General features: G+C 43.8%; 1 protein-coding gene across 1 annotated transcript in view; it reads left to right on the top strand.

Annotated features, from left to right (window-relative positions):
• The first annotated feature begins 6704 nt into the window (after nucleotides 1-6704).
• OSBPL11 (oxysterol binding protein like 11) overlaps nucleotides 6705-20053 on the top strand; it is a 39886-nt gene continuing 26537 nt past the window's right edge. Inside the window, exon 1 of the mRNA XM_032113915.1 lies at nucleotides 6705-6856. Coding sequence (XP_031969806.1) covers nucleotides 6720-6856 — 137 coding nt within the window. The 5' untranslated portion in view covers nucleotides 6705-6719. The remainder of the gene's footprint in view (nucleotides 6857-20053) is intronic.

Genomic DNA, 20053 nt, shown 5'->3' with positions numbered 1-20053 from the left:
TGGTAACTTGGAGTTAAATTTCTATAAAACAGATATCAAACCCCAGGCAACAGACCAACAAAGACTTTCCAGAATCCAAATATGTGCACTCTGTAGGCAGCACAGGCTGCAATAAAAAGGAAGGATATAATCTGGAAATTAGGAAGTAAATCCTGAATTGGCTAGAGTGTGCAGGTAGAAGATCTGGTGATGAGAACAGCTCGGAATCAGTATCCCTCAAACAGAGCTCAAATGAAAACACAGCAGTCAAATTAGGGATGATGTAGGTTTGCCTATAAAAATTACCAAGTGCTTTGGCTTGGTTTCCAAACTGAACTTGTTAACATCGATTCACCTGGAAATGGCATTTGTGACTGGGATAACAAGCATCAAAACATGATAATGGATATCTACAGCAGATGGAGAGATTCACATGTTGCCATAGAAACCATGCAGGAAAAGTGTGTAGGAGTAAAGCATGGCACAGAAAAGCATCTGGGAGAAAGGGCTGAGAGCTGAACTTACTCAGCAGCTCTTAAGGTTAGATGACACATTAATAAAAACAGTAGTTTTTCAGGATATAGAGAATCACAGAGGAAAGGAGTCCTAACAGTGAGCTGCAGAACAGCTGAAGGCAGCAGTGCCATGTTGTGCCGTAGTGTGGAGCAGAAAAAGTCTGTAGAGAAAGGCTGGAGATGGCCACGAGATGGATGAAAAAGCTGGGAAGACCCTCAACCAGAACCACAGCACATGCCCCCCTGTGCCTGATGAGCACACCCAGACCCAGGGGGGTGATAAGGGCACGTGCATTTCTTGGACTCCTCTCCCAGCAGCAAGTCCATGGAAAGTAACCCAGCTTGGCTCATTCGGTGCCTGCTCACTCTCTCCCCTGCAGAGAACCTCTTGGGCAGTCCCACAGTGCTTCAGAGCTGACTCCTCTGTGAGGGACTCACATGTGGCAACATTTCCTGAAGAAATCAGGCCCTAAGCAGACGAATGTGTGGTTTTAATTCCAGAATTCCCCACACAAAGAGCTTGAGTAGGGGAATATCTGGAGCGAGCTCCTCTTTTACTCTGTTGCGGTGAATGACACGGCAGAAAAGATCTCGAACTCAGGGAGAAGGAGTCACCCAGGGGTTGTTGAGGCAAGGCAGAAGGCAAACCCTTCCATGGTTCAGAAGAACCAGACAGAGGTGACAGGGTCCAGCTGCTGCCCTTTGTGCTGGAACAGCCTGCACTCAGCCACAGTGGCCTGTGAGGCAACACCCTGAGCTCCCTTCCTGCTCACAAGTTGGAGAGAAAAGGGCAAGGAGGCATCCCTATGTGAGCAGGGTTTGAGCAAGCAGAGGGTTGGCACCTGGAAAAGACCCAGGACACACATCCAGCTGTCAGCAGCAGCTCCATCACACTGCCAGAAGGGATTCAAGGGCAGGAAAAGGGATTGAAATGTGGAGTTCATCAATGGTGGGGCTATGGAAATGTCTCAAACTCTGTAACATGGTTATCTCCTGCTACTGCTGCTGAGCTGCATCTCTAGAACAAGCTTTTTTAGTCTGTGTGGGGAGTTGGAAGTCCTCCAAGACAAGTGCTCTGAGGGTTCCAGGTGGCGGGGCTGGGTGGTGGGCAGAACCAGTGGCTGTTGAGCTCTAAAAGATAAAAGGCAGTGTGAGTGTGTGATTGCAGTTTGCCAGTGTGGAGAGGGATGGGGTGGCGTGGGCTTCGCTCTCGTGTGGTGGCTGCAGAGCAGTGTTGCTTCTGTCACTTTTGCAGCTCAGTGGCTGCGTGATGAGGATGACAGCTCCAAGCTGTGGCAAGCTGCTCTGCACACAGAAGCATTAAAGAAAAATTACACAGGCAGTAACTCCAAAGAAGCCTCTCCGGAGGCTCCTATCCTTCACTCCTGTTCTTCACTGAGTTCCCAGGACACAGTTGTTTCCTCAGAGAGTGTCTCACAGAGGGGAAGCTACTGGGATTACACTCCCAGCTTCCAGCCAGACCGAGCCTTTGCTGCTGCCCCAGTTTCCATTTCCACGTCAGGATTGTGTAGGGTTGAGGTAATGCTGGACCCCGGAGCATGACTCAGTATAAAGTCACACTGAGTGCTGCTCAAAACGGTGCCAAATGTGAGTGTGAAGAACGTGAGTGGGTTGTGGACAGGGATGGAAACTTTGTAAGCAATGTATGCTGCTGTCATGTATGAGTGTGTTGCTTTCAGCTGGACCTGCATTACAGCAGGATATGACGCATAGGCACTGATAGAGAAGAGCAAGGAAATTAGGGGATGACTGACAGTGATTGAAAAAAGATTTTGACTCCTTTAGACTCCTTAAGATTGGATGAATAACTGTTCAAAGCAAGCACCAGTGCTTCATAAATGTTAAATAGCAAAACCAGAGACCCAGGGACTCAGTGATGCCTCTAAAGCTCCAAAATTAAGACATTCTGTCAAAATATATTCACAGTGTGAAGTGCTCTGGTGGGTGAAATAGTTTGTGTTACATTTACCTGACCTTACTGGCCATTTTCACCTATGATCAGGAGAATACAGCTATGTGCTCAATGTGTTGAAGGAGAAAGGCTGTTTATTTTAACCAGATTTCCTTTCTTGTTCTTGTGTCATGGAATCTACAGTTTTATTAGGTAGGTATTGTTTATACTTAGTAAGAATAGGAAGTTCTTTCATGTTCATTATCCAGAAGAGACCAGACAGAAACATTGTTTCCCAGGCTATTCATAAAGTATCAATTGCCTTGAGAAAGAATCTAACCCCAAGAACAATTGTACGATTAAAAAATGCAGATATGAAGCTCCATCAGCAACGTTAGTTTTCTGTCATTCCCTCATTGCCTGGCAGCTCCCCCAGTTCAGCAATGATTATGAGAAGTGGCACTTCTCATGCAGTAAAAGCAGGCTGCACTTCTGACTTTCCTTTCCTAGGACTGATGTCATTCCCCGGTATGCCTGTAGAGGATGTAGTTCCCTTAGCAGACAGGAGCAGTAATAATTTTGTCTTCTGTGGCCCAGCTACCAGGGGCAGATCCAGATTTAAGACGGTTAAACTTGGTCTCATCCTAAGATACTACTAAGTCAGGAAAAAAAAATCCTGAATTAGACCAACAAGAGAGTGATAATAAACTTGTATTGTTATATATATATATATTTTTAAAATTTGCACTTTTATTTTAAGATGCAGGTGATGAAAACAATGCTGAAATTCAGAGCTTTTACTCTTTGAACTTTGCTGCTCTGAAGACACAATACTCATCTGAAGAAATTTTAAGCATGTTAAATGGCTTTAAACTGAAAGAGAATAGGTTTAGATTAGGTATTAGAAAGAAGTTCTTGACTGAGAGAGTAGTGAGACACTGGCAGAAGTTATCCAGAGAAGCTGTGGATGCCCCATCCCCTGAAAGTGTCCAAGGCCAGGTTGGCTGGAGCTCTGAGCAACCTGATCTAATGGAAGGTGTCCCTGCCCATGGCAGTGGGGTGGAAAAAGGTATCTTTAAGGTTGCTTTTAACCCTGGCCATTCTACGATTCTATGTATAGCCAGACTATAAACTTTGAAAGAAAAAACAAGATTTGTTTTGGTGTTGATCAGATCCTGGGCAGTTTACTGAAATTAACAGAATGATTAGTTGTGGGAAATTTGCTTGAGGATAAAATAAAATCTACTTCAGCTTGTAGCCATATTCAGGCCTACGAGGATTCGATTTGACAAATGTCAATAAACATTTGCTATCCTATTCATGTGTTCCCCCTCCAGATCTGCAGCTCTTCCTCATCTCCTCCTCCAGACCCAGGAATCCCAGGCAGTGGCGAGGCTCTGGCAGGCTGCAGGAAGGGCACAGCTGTGGAGTCCCAGCACTCACCTCCTGCTGCTCTCCCAAGGGCCAGCGTGGGATCTGTGTCATTTTGAGCCACTAAATGATAACCGGGGAAGGAGACTGAGAGCAACGAACTGAGCACAAGTTATAATTAGTAACACCCTAAACTGAAGAGAAAAGGCAGCTGGAACTGTGTAAGCCCTTAGCAAACATAGTTGAGCTGTCAGCCTTTCTGTGCTCTTCAGTATTTTGTCAATGCCATCTTACGAGAGCCTCTGGTACTGCACATGCAGCACCTTTTTAAAGAGAAAAAAGCAAATGCATGGGGGAAGCAAACCTGAGCTCACCGTGCTCAGGGACTAAATGAGGGGCTGCAGAAATATGCACTAAGGATTGCTGGCTTGTCTGGGGTGTTGGAGATGTTCTGCGTGGAGGAACATCCTACTGACCATCTGTGATGCTTACAAAGGTCTAGCACGGGTGAAGCTGTGTCTCTGCTGGGACTGGTTGTCCTTGAGCAGGGGGGAAATAAAGCACACAAGTGGAACTCTTGCCTGAGTTGCTTTTGCTTCAAATTTTCCCAGGAAAATGTCAGGGTTATTGGCATACATTATGATACCATGCAATTATGTTACATTTTCAATTAAAGTTTCAAGTGATTGGCAGAGTCAGAAGTAACTTGTCTGGAGGGCAAGAAGAGTGCAGTTTTGGCCAAAATTGTCTTTGATAGACTATGTTACTCTGCTGATCTGTTCACCTGTGTGTCCATAGGAGAAAAATGCAGGGGAAAAAAAACCACCTTTTTTTTTCCTTCAGTGACAAGCATGCTCCTAAAAAAGGCAGAAGTGGTCAGTTTTATGTCTGTGCACTGGTAATATCTCCTGTCCCTGTAAGAGAGATTCTAGGTGTAGATGCAACAGGCAATCTACACTGGTCTGCTGGTGGAGATTGTGTGTATGCTTGGCAGGGAGAGACGGATATGTGATAATTTAGAACCAGATTAAATGTTATAAATATATTTTAAAGACACAATGCTCATAATGTGCCATCACCATTTGCTGGCCAAAGGCAAAGGCGTTTTGAATGTCACTGTGAAAGCTGTAACATGCTGGTAGGAGATAGGAAAGCCAGGGCAGCTTTCATGGGGTAAAAAGCTGCTACCAGAGGAGTACTGTAAGTAAATAAATTATTTGTCTGAAATATGTTGTCCTTTAAATTTTTGCTTCTATGTATGATTCTCACATAGGGAATTTTTAGCATCTTCTGCAACACAGTTGTTTACAGCATTGTAAGTGTATAATAAGAGCTGGAGAGCGGAGGAGGGAGTTTGGATGCGACATGGAGTGGCCTCACTAACCACAGTCATGTCTGGTTCTGCCTTCCTCTTCTTCACGTGCAGATTGATTAAAGTCAAAATGAGGATCCTCTGCCCCTGATTTTAAGAAATAATGCAGCTGCAGTCAGTGAAGTTGGGGTTGGCCAAAAGCCATGCCTGGCCTGAAAGATTTCATAGAGCCAGACCAATCTCTCCCAGTTAGATATGTCGGCATTCCATGACAGAAAAAATGCAGTTATTGGAGAAAGAATAGGAGGAAAAAATGTGTTTCTTCTCGAGGCCATGATGGGGCATTGCTCAGTGCACAAAATGCTGGTTTGACCCTGCTCTGTGGGTCTCTGTGACAGTAAGATCCCAGCTGTCACATCCCTGCTCCTGTATGGCACAGCTCGGATCCCTCACTCCTCTCAGCCTGCTCTTACTTTGCAGGGAGAATTCCTGTAGCTCTTATGTGGGAAGATGACTGGAGATAAGAAGATAACTGTATGGAAATTATAGTGGAAAATATGGTTGCTACTCCCCGGATGGAATGTGGTGAGCATCCCCGATCTCCTACACACAAACTAAGGAGGACTAAACGGAGCGTGGAGGGGCTGCGGGAGGGAGGGAGACACTGCGGCCAGCCTCTGGCAAAACCCTTGCAGAGGAGGGAACTTCGTGGCACTTTCTAGTTGAAAACCAAGGGAGATAAAGGAAGATATCCCACTGTTGAATCAGCAACCGTGGTGAAATCACTCTCCTTGGACTGAAACTTCTCTCCATCCCGAGGTTATCGCTGGTGCTATCCTGATACCCACCCCAAGGTATGACCACCCCTCACTGAGACGTATGACTAAAGTCACTCAAGCTCCACCTGAATGTGAAGAAATAGTGTAAAAGTTATATAAGGTAGGAATATAAATATAAGTATACAAGTTAAGAAATGGGGAGAAGTTAGGGAAGACTCCATTGTAACTTCTGGGCGTACCAGAAGTTACAATGTCGATCGGTGCACCTGCCTTCACCCCCCCCCGGAACACCTATAGGGTAAGAACCGTACTCTGTGAGCGCTGAATGATTATCTCGACCTAACTTTGGTTAGGGATTAAAGCTTGTTAGCATGTTGCTTTGAATTAGGGTTACTACTTTGAGCACTTTTGCGGTCAGATACTATCACCGGCAATCCTCGACCCTTAACGTGCCACAATTTTATTGTTATTCCTTAACCTGTTAACGCGAGTCTTCCCAGGGCGCTGACAGCCTTACGAAACATTAACGTTGTGAGGAAATCGCCCCTTTCTCGCGTGACACGCGACTTTCAGACGATTCCGGAGCCTTGCGAGCGCTGCCCGTACTAAAGATGGCGGCCGTGCTGACCCGGAAGGGGCGGCGGGGCCGGGCCGGGTGAGGGAGCGGGAGGGCGGGACCGCCCATCCCGGCGCGGCCGTGCGGGAGCTCGGCCAGCCCAGCGCGGCCAGCCCGGCCCAGCCGAGCGGGGCGCGGGGGTGCCGGCGGCCGCCGCCATCGCAGCCCGCATGGGGCGGGCTCGCTCGGTGCGCCGGGGCCGGGGGCGCCGCTGAGGGGCGGGAGCCGCGGCGCCATGCAGGGCGCGGACCCCGCGGCGGCCATGAAGGGGCCGGAGGGCGAGGGCAAGACGGAGCCGCTGCCGGCGGCGGCGGGGCAGAGCGGCGGCAGGAGCGGCGGCGGCCGCGGCGGCAGCAAGGGCTGGCAGTACAGGTGGGCGTGAGGCGCGGTGAGGGGGCGGCGGGCCCCGAGGTGCCCCAGCGCGGGTGGGCGGCGCGGCTGCCCCGGCTGCAGCAGCGCTGGAACCCCCCCGGCACCGCCGGGGTGCGGCACGGGGGACACGGCTCCCTCTCTCCCTGTGCCCTCCATCCCTGTGGTGCCCGAGGGCGGGCGGCTCCCGTTCTCCTGTATCAGCGCAAAGCTGCCGGGGAATGATGTACCTTTGCTCCTGCCTTTCAGATCCTCTTTTCCCCTCGCAGAACGTGGAGACCGGTTTAAAGTTGTTGAAGGCGCTTCGCCGCTTTCCAGCCTTTCCAAAAAAAGCCAAACTTTGTGCCGAGTTCTAGATCTTCTTTAAGAACTTAATGGCAGTCATTAATTTTTTTTATTGGTGCTTTCTGTTAGTTGCTGTTAGCAAAACTGAGTGTGCACGGAGTTTCAGTCTTATCTAACTTGTTTTAAGAACGTCTATGCTTAGCATAAATCAGGGTGATTACTCAGGTTCAGCAAGTCAGCAGAAGGGAGCAGAGAAAGCCGGAGAAGCCGAGCACACGGCATTAGTTTGAATTATTTGCCTGTGTGTTCGGGAGACTTGAGGGTTTCCATATGCTTTTTTTTCTGCTGTGCTTTCTGTTTGAACACATTCCCACTCACACGCTGGTAGCGGGCTCTACAGCATCACTTGAGAGATTTCCGGATTTCTGCTCCCGGGTCTCTCCTCCTTGGCTGGAGTTCTGCCATGTTGCTGTTGAAAATGCTGCTGTTCTGTGAAGTTTGCACACTTCTCCTTCAAATGGAGACTCTCCAGAGCCGTCATCTGCCAGCCCAGATGGACTGGCTTGCTGTTCCCTGCGTGTGGAGACCGCAGAGCCGGAGCGTGCTACAGACGGACGGAGGGACGGGGACGGCTCGGGACACGAGCACCCAGGCCCGGGATGTGCAGGCACCGAGCGCCCCGGTGCTTTTAACAGGGAGCGAACAGCTCGGTCATCGCTGAGAATCTGGGTCATGAGTAATTTACTTTTCTGGTGACTAGTGCCAGAAAGAGAGGTGGTGATTTCAGGGTGAATATCTCAGGCTGTTAAGTCGGGAAAGCTAATTGTCAGGTGTAGCTATCGGCTGTTTTAACCACTGTTCCCAGCTGCTTTTTAAACTTTTTTTTTTTTTTTTAAACTCTGGATTCAAGTAGGACTGAATTTTCTAATGAAAGTTGCTATTACTGTAACCAAGCACGGTTTTATTGTCCGTATACTTTGCATGTGAAACACAAGAGTTAGTTTATGCAATCAAAATAGATATATTTTATATTTTTATGTGGAATTGGAGGCAGTCTTGGGATGAGGTGCCTGATTTGCCTGGATGTCTTTTCAGCTATGCTGTGTTTGGGACGGTGGTCACTGCTGTGCAGTGAAATGCCACTTTTTAAAATTATCCATCCAACTGTTTTGTTTCTTTTTTCAGTGCTGTGGCTTATATGACAAAAATTTAACCGAGTCTGAGTGTTAGCCATTTTGTGGCTTGACAGCTCTAAGTGGGACTTGTCCTTATTATTCCTTGTAGCTATCAATATCTTGTTTAATTTGCCCTACCACTTTGGTGCTATTTTTCTTTTTCATTCTAGATCATTTGGAGAAACTTAATGTATTTATTCTATTATTGTGGACACTTGAGATACCTCACTGTTAATCCTGCTTTGTTGGGAATCAATTATTTACTCCTACATTTGTCTCTCTATCTAATTACCCATAAAATATCACCTTTCCCCTGTCTCCCTAGGAAGCCCTCCTGAACGAGATGCTGTAGCTTAGCTTTCTCTTTGTGAAATTACTTCTGTGCTGAAATGTTTTTGACAAAAGACAAACTCCCCAATGATAAATCAGTGTCTAACATATGGGTTTTAGAAACAGATTTTCTGGGAACTTTTGGTGGAAGTTTGATCTTTAAGTTTCATACAGCACAGTGTGAGCAATGTGTGGTCCCACAGATTGGCAGGAGTAGGGTCCTGAAGTACTTGCTCTCCATAGACCACATCTGGTACAGAAGTTTAGCTCACTGTTTGGTGAAGCATCTGGTCAAAACAGCTATAGCAGAGTTGTCAGACAGTGGGATGACAGGTACTTGATACTCTAATGCTCCAAGTAGGGAATTAAGATTATGGATAAAAAAATAAACCTCCAAGACTGCTGGAACCTGAACTAATGAAAACTGAATCTCTCAAAGAGGTGCAAGGTCACAGATCCTTGGCACAAATTGAGTATCTAGAAAATAAAAAATGAAGCAGGAAGTCTGACTTTATATTTCTGTAGGGGAGTAATAGGGAGATTTTTAAGTAGCCGTGATAGAGTTAGATCAGATGTCTATCATAGTGGAGAAGGACAACCAGAGGCTGCCAGACACTTCAGATGATGTGGAGATACAGCTGAATCTCCTGTCAGACTTCCTGCTTGTAGCAGTGTCCTGGTGAGTTTAGGCAGCCAGTATAGCAGTGCCTCTTCTGATATTTGTAAGGGATTGGTTTCTTCTGAGGGTAGGAAGAGTTTATTTGTTTTACTTAATAGAAGTTAAGAGTTCTTGAGAAGCTGCTCCTTTAGTCATCTGACAGGAAATGATCTTGTTTTCTTGTCAATGTATTATCAGGTCAGAGTGTGTCTGAGAATGACTAACCATTGGCTTCATTTTCCTCACTGGGGTCAGGAACAGCCTGAATGTTAACTTGCGTTGAAGTAGATAAAGGGACCCTCAGAGCCTGTGCTGCACGCTAAATTCTTTAACCCTGTCTTCATTTAGAGAAACAGTTACCAGGAGGTAAGACGTCTGAATAACTTCAGATTATTAAAAGATTACTTGATAAAATAGTTTAAGATTGTAACATTTTAATTATTTTCAGCAGTAACCAAGCTATGAAGTAAGTACAGTCTTACCTATAAAAAGAATTACTTTCAGTCAGCAATTCTGCCTTAACTCGTGACCATCTTCATTTGGTTTTTGCTTTGCTCTGGGTTAAATGAACAAGAGTGGTTTCAAAGTAGTGAGAGAAAGGAGACAGGTTGGGCCAGTACCTCTGTGACATGTGATTTGTAGTCATTCAAATAACATAAAAATTACACAACCAGAAGGCAGTGTCTCTGTGAGCTGAATGGAGAGCTGACCAGAATATGTGCCAGAGAAGTGTAACAAGTCCTGTCAGCCTGGCTTGAGGGGCTTTCAGATAATTTTGAGAGAAGTGACTTGCAATCACTGGTTCTTATTTATCTACAAAATGAAGTGTTCAAAGTACTGTGGTTGACTAGAGAAACAAGATTGTCTTTCCCAGTTGGAAAAGCACATGCTAATGTGCTGTCTTATATTTTTCTTAGTGGTTCTGCTCTCAAATACATAAATCAATTCAGCTGCTATTGAAAGTATTCCCAGCATTTCTTCCCCTGCTGGTAGAAATACATGTAAAATGTTCATGAATTTCCCAAATGATTGCTGATTTTGAAGCTTACAAGCTTTCAAAACCTATTTGCTTTTTCAGTTCTGCTTGTGTTTTTCTAGATAGCTGCCTCTGTTCCTTATTTCTCAAATGGTTTTAGCATCTGCTCACTATGGATTTAGCCATGTATAGTTATAAAATGCTACAGATTGTGTCTTTCGCTCTTTGTTTAAGGAAGCAAGTTACCTTTAGTTAGCTGTTCCTGAGAGTTTACCTGAATGCTGCAGGGTTATTCACAGTTGTCAGTTAGTATAGTAAACCATTTGGATGAAAGTAGCTTTAAGGAGTAAACTTTCTAGACTGGTAGTATTTTTTTTTCTTTTACTTTTTTTTTTCCTTGCTAGGTGTGACAATGGCCAGTAAGACGGTTCCTCATGCTGGGTGGCTTCTGCTTGTCGTTAATTAGTTTTTTACGTTAAGACAGATTCTCTTGCAGAATTACTCCGTGTGGCTTTGGGCTGGAGTGAGAGGCTGAGAAGAGCAGAGAGAGTTTTGCCAAAGGGTAACACTAAATACTTTTTGGTATCGAATGCAAATGGATGACAAATTTTAAACAAGTGAAATGGTTGCCAGTCTTGTGGCTTTTAGAGGTTTTTCAGTTGACACTATGCAAGCATCTTCATAAATACTAAAAAAAGGTAGTAAACAATTACTGACCTTAATTCAATCTCCTGTGTTTGAGCAGGCCAGCATGTGACAATGTAGCAGAAGAACTGGTAACTGGAACACATGAATATATTTTAAGTCTGCATTTTGAGATGATCATGAACACTTTTTCATAAAATGATCCAGTGGGAAGTGTGTTTTAGAGGCAATGCTCATTTCTAAGTTTGATCCCAGTTACTGTTGAGGATGACTATCAATGCTTTGCACTTCAAACATGTAGAAGCAAAGCATGTGAAACTGAGCTGGGCTGTGGAAGTGTTTGATTTTCCTTCGTGCTGTCTTGAAAAAATGATCTAATTAGCAGTAGTAAAGGGAAGTGTCTTGAAACTGATACAATACTGATCCTTGTGTTGGGGGTGTCACCATGTCAGTCTTAGTTGCAGGAGACAACTGAGTGTTCCTTCTTTCTCTATGTTTCTGCTCACATTCCAAGAAGTGTTTGATCTTGGGAGGATAAACTTCATCTGGTTGGTCTTTAAAGCTGGAACCAGCTTGGTAGAAACAGATACAGGAGGTAATGGCAGCTCAGTGTTCAACAACACTTGGAAACCTCTCCTTTGCTGGTCCTCTGTTCTTGTCCCGGCATCAAATCCTTGCTGAGGCTCCAGTAGGGTGTGTGAGCTGACCTAATCAACTGGCTCCTGAGAGCAGGCCAGAATTTTAGCTACGCTCCCTGTTGCTTGATAAGTAGAAGAAACGAAACTTGCCAAACCTTCCTGTAAATGTTAGTGTCATCCTAGGACGGTTCTCACTTAACGCTGGTACCCCTAATGCTTCCTTTTTGTTACCCATCTCCCTTGTTCTGGATTTTCTTTTTGCATTGCTTGAAACAAAATTCGTTGGGATTCTAGGTGGAATTTGCGTATATTTGATGGAATCAATAACTGTAACTCCCTTCTTTGTGGTGTGCACAGCTGCAGGGGGAGAGAGAGGCTGTAATTTAGTGGTGTCACTCCCAGGTGGGAGGTCTGGCAAGGGCTGCTCCTATTTTGATTTCCCCCTGCTCTTGCAGCCTACCTCACTTCCTCAGTATCCCACTGTCATAAGAACCTGCTGGCATTGTCACATTGAGGTGCTAGCTCCCAAGGGAGACGATGCTTTGCTGGCATCTTTTGGGTTGGCTGGTGGCTCTAATGCCAAGCCTGTGTCAAAGTGAGTCCTGATCTTCCTTGCTTCTGTTTCTGGTGATGTGTGGAGATACCTCAGCATGGTGTGACATTCAGAAAGCCCATGCTGCTCACTTTCTGACTTGTCACTGGTCTTTTGAGATATGATATGGGGTGCTGAAAAGATGATTTTCTCAAGTGGTTGCTGTGAAATTCAAAATTTATTTCTGCAATTTGTGTGTTCCTTTTTATTGCTAGAAATCAGATTAGAAGTGCTGTCACACTTGTTTGATATGCTGGAGGGAACTGGCTGAAAAACCTGGTGCCTGAATTTCTTTATCCTCATGTGACTTTTTGCTTAAAGAGTATATCATGCTCCTAACACTAATTTAGAAATTCTGCACTTCACATAATTTGCTCATTAGAATAGACAAGAAGCTCACATTTAAAATGATCAGTTACATCCATCTCAGGATGCATTCTGTGTTATTAAAGTATTAAGGTCATCCTTTACCAAACTGATTTTACAGTTGCTAAAGCCTCAGGCACTTCTCCAAAGGCAGGTGAGCCCTTCGTGTTCATACATGTATTTAAACTTGGAACACTGCTCTCGGAGCAGATGTGTTGTAAATTAAGAGAGGTAAATCTTGGTGTGAGGGGTAGTAAGTGGGTGCAGTTGGGGGTAATTTCAACAGGAGCTTCATGTTGACTGATGTTCTAGTAGGGAGTGTGAGAGTTCCTAAACCAGGTGACAAGGTTTGGTTTCCCTTCTCCAGCCCTGTGGCTCCTCAGTGAGTGACTATCAAGAGTGTTGTCCCTCTCTTGCTTCTCAAAGCCTCTCCATGTTGGACAAACAGGGGTGTCGCATGTGGGAGTTGGTTCTGGCATCCAGTGTACTTATGTTCATAGTGGGATGCTCGTTTAGAGTTCAAATTAAGCTAAAATGAAGAAGCACCAACTTTTGGATAGTGTCTAAATATGAAATAATTTGTGCTGTCCATGGAATAGATTTCTGCTGGAGTTAATGGCTGTTACAAGTGTCTATCCTTCACTAAGTGCAATCAGTATTTTTCAACTTCACCTTTTCTAATGTAATTATGTAGCAGAGTGTTAATTAACTGGAGTACAACATTAACATCCTGCTCTGCCACACACGTTCTCTCCCCAGAGAGAAGATGAAAAACAAACTGCATGTGCCTGACCTAATCACATTGCTTAATGCAGAAGCAGAAAGCAGCAGCTGCTGCTGCTATGTTACTCTGGGAAGGTTCCTGTGCTGTCCTCATTGTACTGTGAAAATTAAGGCAGAAGTGCAGTGACCCCTGTTTACTTACAGACCTTGCCTTGACGTGCCCTCTGATCACCTGCCAGTGCTGATGAATTCTTGTAGGGGATCGCTGCCTGCTGGCAATGCTGCCAGACAACTTTCTTCTTAGGGTGCTTTCAAAGCTTGTACCTTTTCAGATTTCCCCTTCTGTGTGTTTAATGCTGAAATGGGAGGGCAGGGCAGGCTGAAGTTGGGTAGGAGAAATGCTGTTTCTTCATGTGTCTTAAGCTGCCAATCTTGTATTTGACAGCCTGCTTTGGAGCTTTTTGTTATGGGTAAGCATTTTTTCTTTTTTGCTTTCAGTTGTAAATTCCAGAGTTTTCAAGGAGGCTGGAAGTATTTAAAATCTTGGTTAATTTTTAGGTGTTGTCAAATTAGTTTCCCAGAGAGCCTGCTTTGCACTGAGAAGGTTGGTTACTTGCATTGCATGGAGATGTATCAGAAAGCAAGAGATCTGCTGGACAGAACTGCAGGATGCTGTATAAGGGAGCTGGTTTCTGACCCTGGCTCTGACTTCCTTTGTGCTAATAGTCATGTATTATTCAAACTTGTTTTCCCTCATGATCACTAACTGTGTTCGTCTTTCTCTTGGAGGACTGGTTTTGGAACGGTTGGCTCTGATTTTGCGAAACTTTTGCAGGGTCACAGTTGCAGCTGAAATCAGCAGAAGCCATGATTTGAATGTATGAATAAAATAAAATAAAAATTGGACTGTATCTGTCTCAAAATTAGAGAGTCAGAAAATTCATTGTGCCTCTGTTCCCTGTATGCAAATGGAATGAAAATGTTTTTGTCCTCTTACTGTTCATTACATGACTCCTTCATAAATGTCCACAGCAAACACAAGAAAACCACGAGGGAACTCATTATTAGCACATGAGTGCCAAATGAATAATACCTCATCCTCATTGTGCAATGATGAGGAGCACTTTTGAATAATTCCTTGTCTGGGAATCACTGTTCCCTTAAAGCACCAAACAAGAAAGTGGTCCTGCTCTCTTTATATATGGTCATAGTCATAGGTAGTTAACGTGTGTGCTTTCTTATTTAGAATTAAAATCTTCCTGGTGACTTATGCCTCAATTTTAATGTAAGAATGATTTTGCCTAACTTCTCTGTGTCCAAGATTTATAGAATAATTTGGGTTGAGATGGGCCTCTGGTAAATCTCTAATCCAGCCTCCTGCTCAAAGCTTCAGAGTTAGAAGATGTCATTCAGGGCTGCTGAATTGCACCACTTTTAATTGTTTGCCAGCTAGACTTCAAACTACTGGCCATTGCTTCTTGAGTCTGGTGGTCCATACAGGTTTCTGCTTGTATTTATGAATATTTAAATAGCATTAATTGACAAAGACAATTTAAGTGTGTTCTTACTTACTTGAAAGGTGATAATAATTATTATCTTCAATATTTAACCTGAAATGTTGCAAATAGTATTTCAAAAATAATTAAAAAGCAAGAGGCTCATCTGAGGTAGCTGATCAGTGTATTTACGCTCCATTTCAGTGTTTCATTGCTGCAGAGTCTAGAATGGGAATGTGTAATTGTTAATATAATCTTTCAAATTTCATAATCACAAATACATCTCAAAACTGCAGGAACATATCTGCATCTTTCTGATAGGATAAGAGCTATGAGAGTAGGAGAGCAGAATGCCTTGGGATGGAGTGTGTAGTAAGCTGAACCACACTGAACTGTGCCAAAGAGTGACTAAACAATGCAGAGGTTTGCTCCACCAGTCTCTGTGGATAATGCTAACCAGGATCCACTGCTTTCCCAGATATCATAGGCAGCAGATTGTCCAAAACTGCAAAGATGCTCATCCATCAGTGTTTGCCTTGTATATCAGTACTGTTCACTGGGCAGAGCAGCTTTAATTTGACTGCTTGAACTTTCTGAAACTAGATGAGAGAGTTTTGGGTTAACAGTAATGTGTGAAACTGTGCATTATGGTGTGCTGATGTAAACTGGTAACATAAATGGTAGCAAAGCTGCAGGCAACCTCTCCAGAGGCATTAAGGGGAGAGTTCAGACCTTTTGGGGTGCTTGTTTTTTTTATGTTCCACCTCTAAAATGTTGTTAGCTAAATCTACAGTTTGTTTTCCACTGATACCATTGCAGCAAAATCTGTTGGGTTGGCTACTGACTCTTGGGTGCAGCTTCAGTTCTGTTCCGCTGACGCAAATCCACAAATAAATTGTCCCTGAGTGGAGTTCTTGCTGACTTGAGGTGTTCACCTGTGTGTGAGACAAATTGCTGAGCTGAATGTCACTGCAATTTTTTCTAGGCAGATGTATTGTGAGAGCTGGAGAGCTCTGTAAATTATAAAGTGGTTAAATAATCAGTTTTATAGTGATTATGTGAGAACAGTGTTTTGCTACATTAATTAAATATTATCTGTCTTCTTCTACTTGCTACACTGCAGAAGTGTTACAGTAGTTTCATTTGTGTGTAATTGACCTCTGCCATTACTGCTCAAAAGAGGAGAATGGAATATGGATTTAGTGAAGATGGTTTTTAAAGAAACCCTGCTAGCTTGATATATCATTTCCCTTGAGAACTAGTATTGATAGAACTTGAGGTACCAACACAATTACTGTGTTGAGAGCAGGGGTTGAGGAGGGTGGGCCGTGGGAGAGCCCCTTACCCCTGGGGTAGGGAGGTGGGGCTGCATCGTGCTGGAATCACAGACTGGTGATGGCTTATTTTGGCTGTGCCACACCTTTTCTTTGTGGCAAGCCTGTGCTGCTCTTCCAATGCTTGTCTGTACTCCCAAGGATTTACAGGAGTGCATGTGAAGAGAAGTTTTTATATCTAATGAGGGGGTGTGTGTTGCTAGCATACTTGGAGCCAAGTGGTGTTCTGAAGTATGCTTGGGGTCTACTGTTGATGTTCTTGTCATGGTGTTGGACCTCTCTTCCTTGCACTTGTTCTTGTTTTCTAAATTTATAATTGAGCAGACAAACACATGAGCTGAAGAGCAGGAGCTTTGCTGCCACTTCACAGTTGACTATAGGACACTGCTGGTGAGTTGTACAGCAAGGATAGTTTTTTTCCTTTCTTCCAAAAGCTATTTGAAAAAGCAAAAGTAATTTATGGATGCAGATACTCTGTAAGCAACTGCTTCTGCCTTACCTTGTTGGGTTTACTGGGGAACCTGCTCCTGCACCACAGAGCTGTGGAACTGGAGTGTGCTTAACTTGGTGGTGGTTTCTTGCAGTTGCAGAAGATATGCCCAAAGTGTTCAGTGCTGACATAGCTGTTCAGATTTTTTTTCCACTTTCTCTTCTCCACTGCCTAGCCCTCGTGTAAGGAAAAGGGCAGTCAGTGCACTGTAGATAAGCACTTTGCAGTGCCCATGAGGAAAAAGCAAGCCATTGCCAACAGTGAACCTGTGGGCAAATAGAGATGAACAAGTTCAGTGAAAATGGTCTCTGCTTTTTCTAAACTGTATAGTTGAAATCACTCATTGGTTTGCACTCTTATAATCCTCATTTCTTTATTTTCTTTTTCTTTACACTTTGCTAGCTTTTAATACGAAGACAGTCTCTTTCACCGGGGGTTTGCATCTTGCTGTGAGCTCAGTAGAAGGGAGCGTCTTCCCTTGGCCAGGAACCAAAGGCACTGTCATAACGGTGGTGGCAGTTCTGGAGGCTGAATCCCCCTTCAGGAGCCCTCTCTGACATCTTCATGGGCTCCAGGCTCCTGGTCATCCTTCCTGCTGGCAGCAAATCCACACATACTCAGCTGCCGCTTGAAGTCAGGCCTTACGCAAGTCTGTGGGGATGCCTTTGGCAGCTGCGTTTGCTCTTCAGACAGCTGTTGGGTCTTCAGAGACTTGGCTGCTCAAAGCATCCCACGTGGTGCTGTCTGGGTCCTAGCAAAATTAGAATCATCTGAAGGGCAGCCTTGGAACTGTTCTGTAACTGCTTTCCAGATGGGTGTAATTTTCTGCCGCTGCTAGCAGTGGTTTTTTTTTGGGGTAGGGCTTTCACGGAGATCTACACGTGAGGGGTATGAAAAAGGGATGGTGAAGCCTTTTGCGTTGTTGCTGTTTCTCAGAGAAAATGTTGGCCCAGCACTTGTCAGGTGTGAGCCTGGGTTTCTTGGCAGAAGCTCCTGAAAGACGTCATTATGGGACTACTGTTCCTCAGTATCTGCGTCCAAGGCTCGGGTGCTGCACATAAACAGGATACAGGGGAATTTGGCCTGATTGTCACTGTCTTCTTTCTTCCCCAGGACAGGAGACCACCCTGCAAGACACTGACAGCTGCTGCAACTTAGGAAAGGACAAATAAAACTAGAGAAGGATAAATAAGCTAACAATGATCCTTTGTAAATCTTTTATTCCTTTTTTTTTTTTAGTAGCATGTAGATATGCGTAACTCTGGCTTGTGGTAAACATCTTTGATGTAGGGGAGGGATAATTTTGTGGGAAGAATATGAACTGATATGTAATTGTTCACAGAGGCCTGTCATTTGCTTACATGGACAGTTTCAGTCCATCTCACAGTATTTAGAAACTAAAAAATTGTGATAAATGGACAGTCAAGTTCAAAGGTGTTCAGCCTTTGGGAAAATAACCCAGGTTTTGGGAGGTGGTAGGTGTGCTGGGCTAGAGTTCAGGTGTCCTATCATGTGTTCTGCATAATTTTTTTCTGGATCATGACTTGTATAGTATCCTCACTTAAAGTAGTCCAGCAAAAATTAAAATCAATTTTATTTTTACGTCCTTAAGACTGTGATGTGTCTGTTGCAACATTTCCTTTTTTTGACAGGACATGTGAATTTCAACAGAAATAGGGCCTTTAGGGATTGTTGACTCATTGTTGCTGAGCTGTTGCTATTCCTTTGACAATCTGAGACTGTGGTGAGCATTTTAAATAGCAACAACAGCATCTTGGCTATGGAAAGACACGTACCCATAGGTACAAGTACGTGCACGTAGGCAGCAGTGTGAATGCAAAGGGATTCTGAAAAGCAGAAAGATCCCAAGGGAGCCAGGCCTCACTGTCAGTGTTAAGTTGCTCAGTGTTTTGTGTCCAGTTCACGTCTGAAATCTGTTTTCTACAAGTCAAAAACCCGTGTGGGAAATTTTGGGGACTTTTGAAGTACACTGGTGACTTTGAGACAAGTTTTGCCAGCACTGTTTCCAATGAAACAACAGTAAGGACTTACTCATATTTTACGAATTGTGGTTATCTGTGAGCAGAGCCAGTGCTTGAACCTCAACCTCTTGTTCTCAAAGTCTACCATTTTACAAGTTTTCTGTAGTGCTCTGTAGAGCTTGGCTGTTAGTTCCATACTAGTGAAATATTAGTGGGTTTTCTATTGGGTTGGGTTTGTTGTGGTGGTTTTTTTTTTTTCCGTTTTTTTTTTTTTGTTTTGTTTTTTGTTTTTTGTTTTTTGTATTAACTGCTTTGTATCACTGCTTTAGCAACAACAGGTATCTTGGTTTAACTCTTGCTGTGGAGGCACTAATCTTAAAATCTTGAAGAAATGCTTTAATTACAGTCCCTGGCCTTGTTCATAAAAAATACTGAGAATATTTTTCTGTATTCATACATGCAGAAGAAGATTAGGAGTCTAACTGTAGTTCTGTCATGGATTTATGTACAGTTATAGAATTTACCTTTTTGTGCATTGCAGTTTGCAGTGGGTTTAGATTTCTTTAGTGTATATAATTTTCATTTTTTTTAAAATAAACCTTAGTTCAAAGGTTGAAATATTAATTCTCAGTCACTTTCTCAGACTTCCATGGGGTGCCGTTCTCAAAGCCTTTCAATTGAACCCCTCAACTTTTGGGACTGGTGAGACTAGAGATATAAATTATTGAAGAGGAGGCATTTGGAGAAGTTTTTTTACTAGACAAAGTGAAAATCCAAGTGGAAAGGAACATGCAGATGATGGCAAAATGTGATGGTCATTGGATGTGGAACTACATCACCAGAAGAGCTGCGCTCCCTTCTACAGTGCCTTTTTCTGGATGACAAAATTAGCTATTTCATCTGTCACACCAAAAAAAAAAAAAAAGGTCAAATTATTTTAATCAGAGGCTGTTTAATTTACCCTTGTCAGATGAATGGACTTCCGTAGGTCGTACACATAGGCCTTCTGCATTCACTGCAGTCTGAACTTACCTTTCTGGTTTTTCTTTGGTTCTGTTAAAGGTGTCTGTGATTTATGCACATTAGTTAATGGGAGAGTGCAGTGGCTGTAGCCTAAATGTGCAGGGCTATGTACAGTGTCTCACTGAAAAGCAAGGGTGAGGTTTGCATTCACTAGAGCTGAAAAACAATTAGCTGTGACTAGGGACAATTTGCAGATCATTAAAACCCAAGCTCATACATTTTTATGACTGTGCAATCTCATAATTTTCAGCTAAATTAAGACAGTGAGCAAGTCTAAACTGTACTTCCCTTGTATGCCAATAATAACAAATGAGAGGCGTCTGCAGAGGAAGAGTTTGATTATGTCTCCTTTAGCTTCTCTGTCTGTACGTTTAAAATATACGACACCCTCTGCTCTCTTTGGTTTTATTTTTATCTGTAGCACCACTTAATGAGCTATTAGAAATTAAATTCCTAGATAGTCCTGCTGGCTGCTCTCCATTGCAGG

This window comes from Corvus moneduloides, chromosome 7 (assembly GCF_009650955.1).
Source record: "Corvus moneduloides isolate bCorMon1 chromosome 7, bCorMon1.pri, whole genome shotgun sequence".
Taxonomy (NCBI): Eukaryota; Metazoa; Chordata; class Aves; order Passeriformes; family Corvidae; genus Corvus; species Corvus moneduloides.
This window is presented reverse-complemented; position numbering and strand designations above follow the sequence as displayed.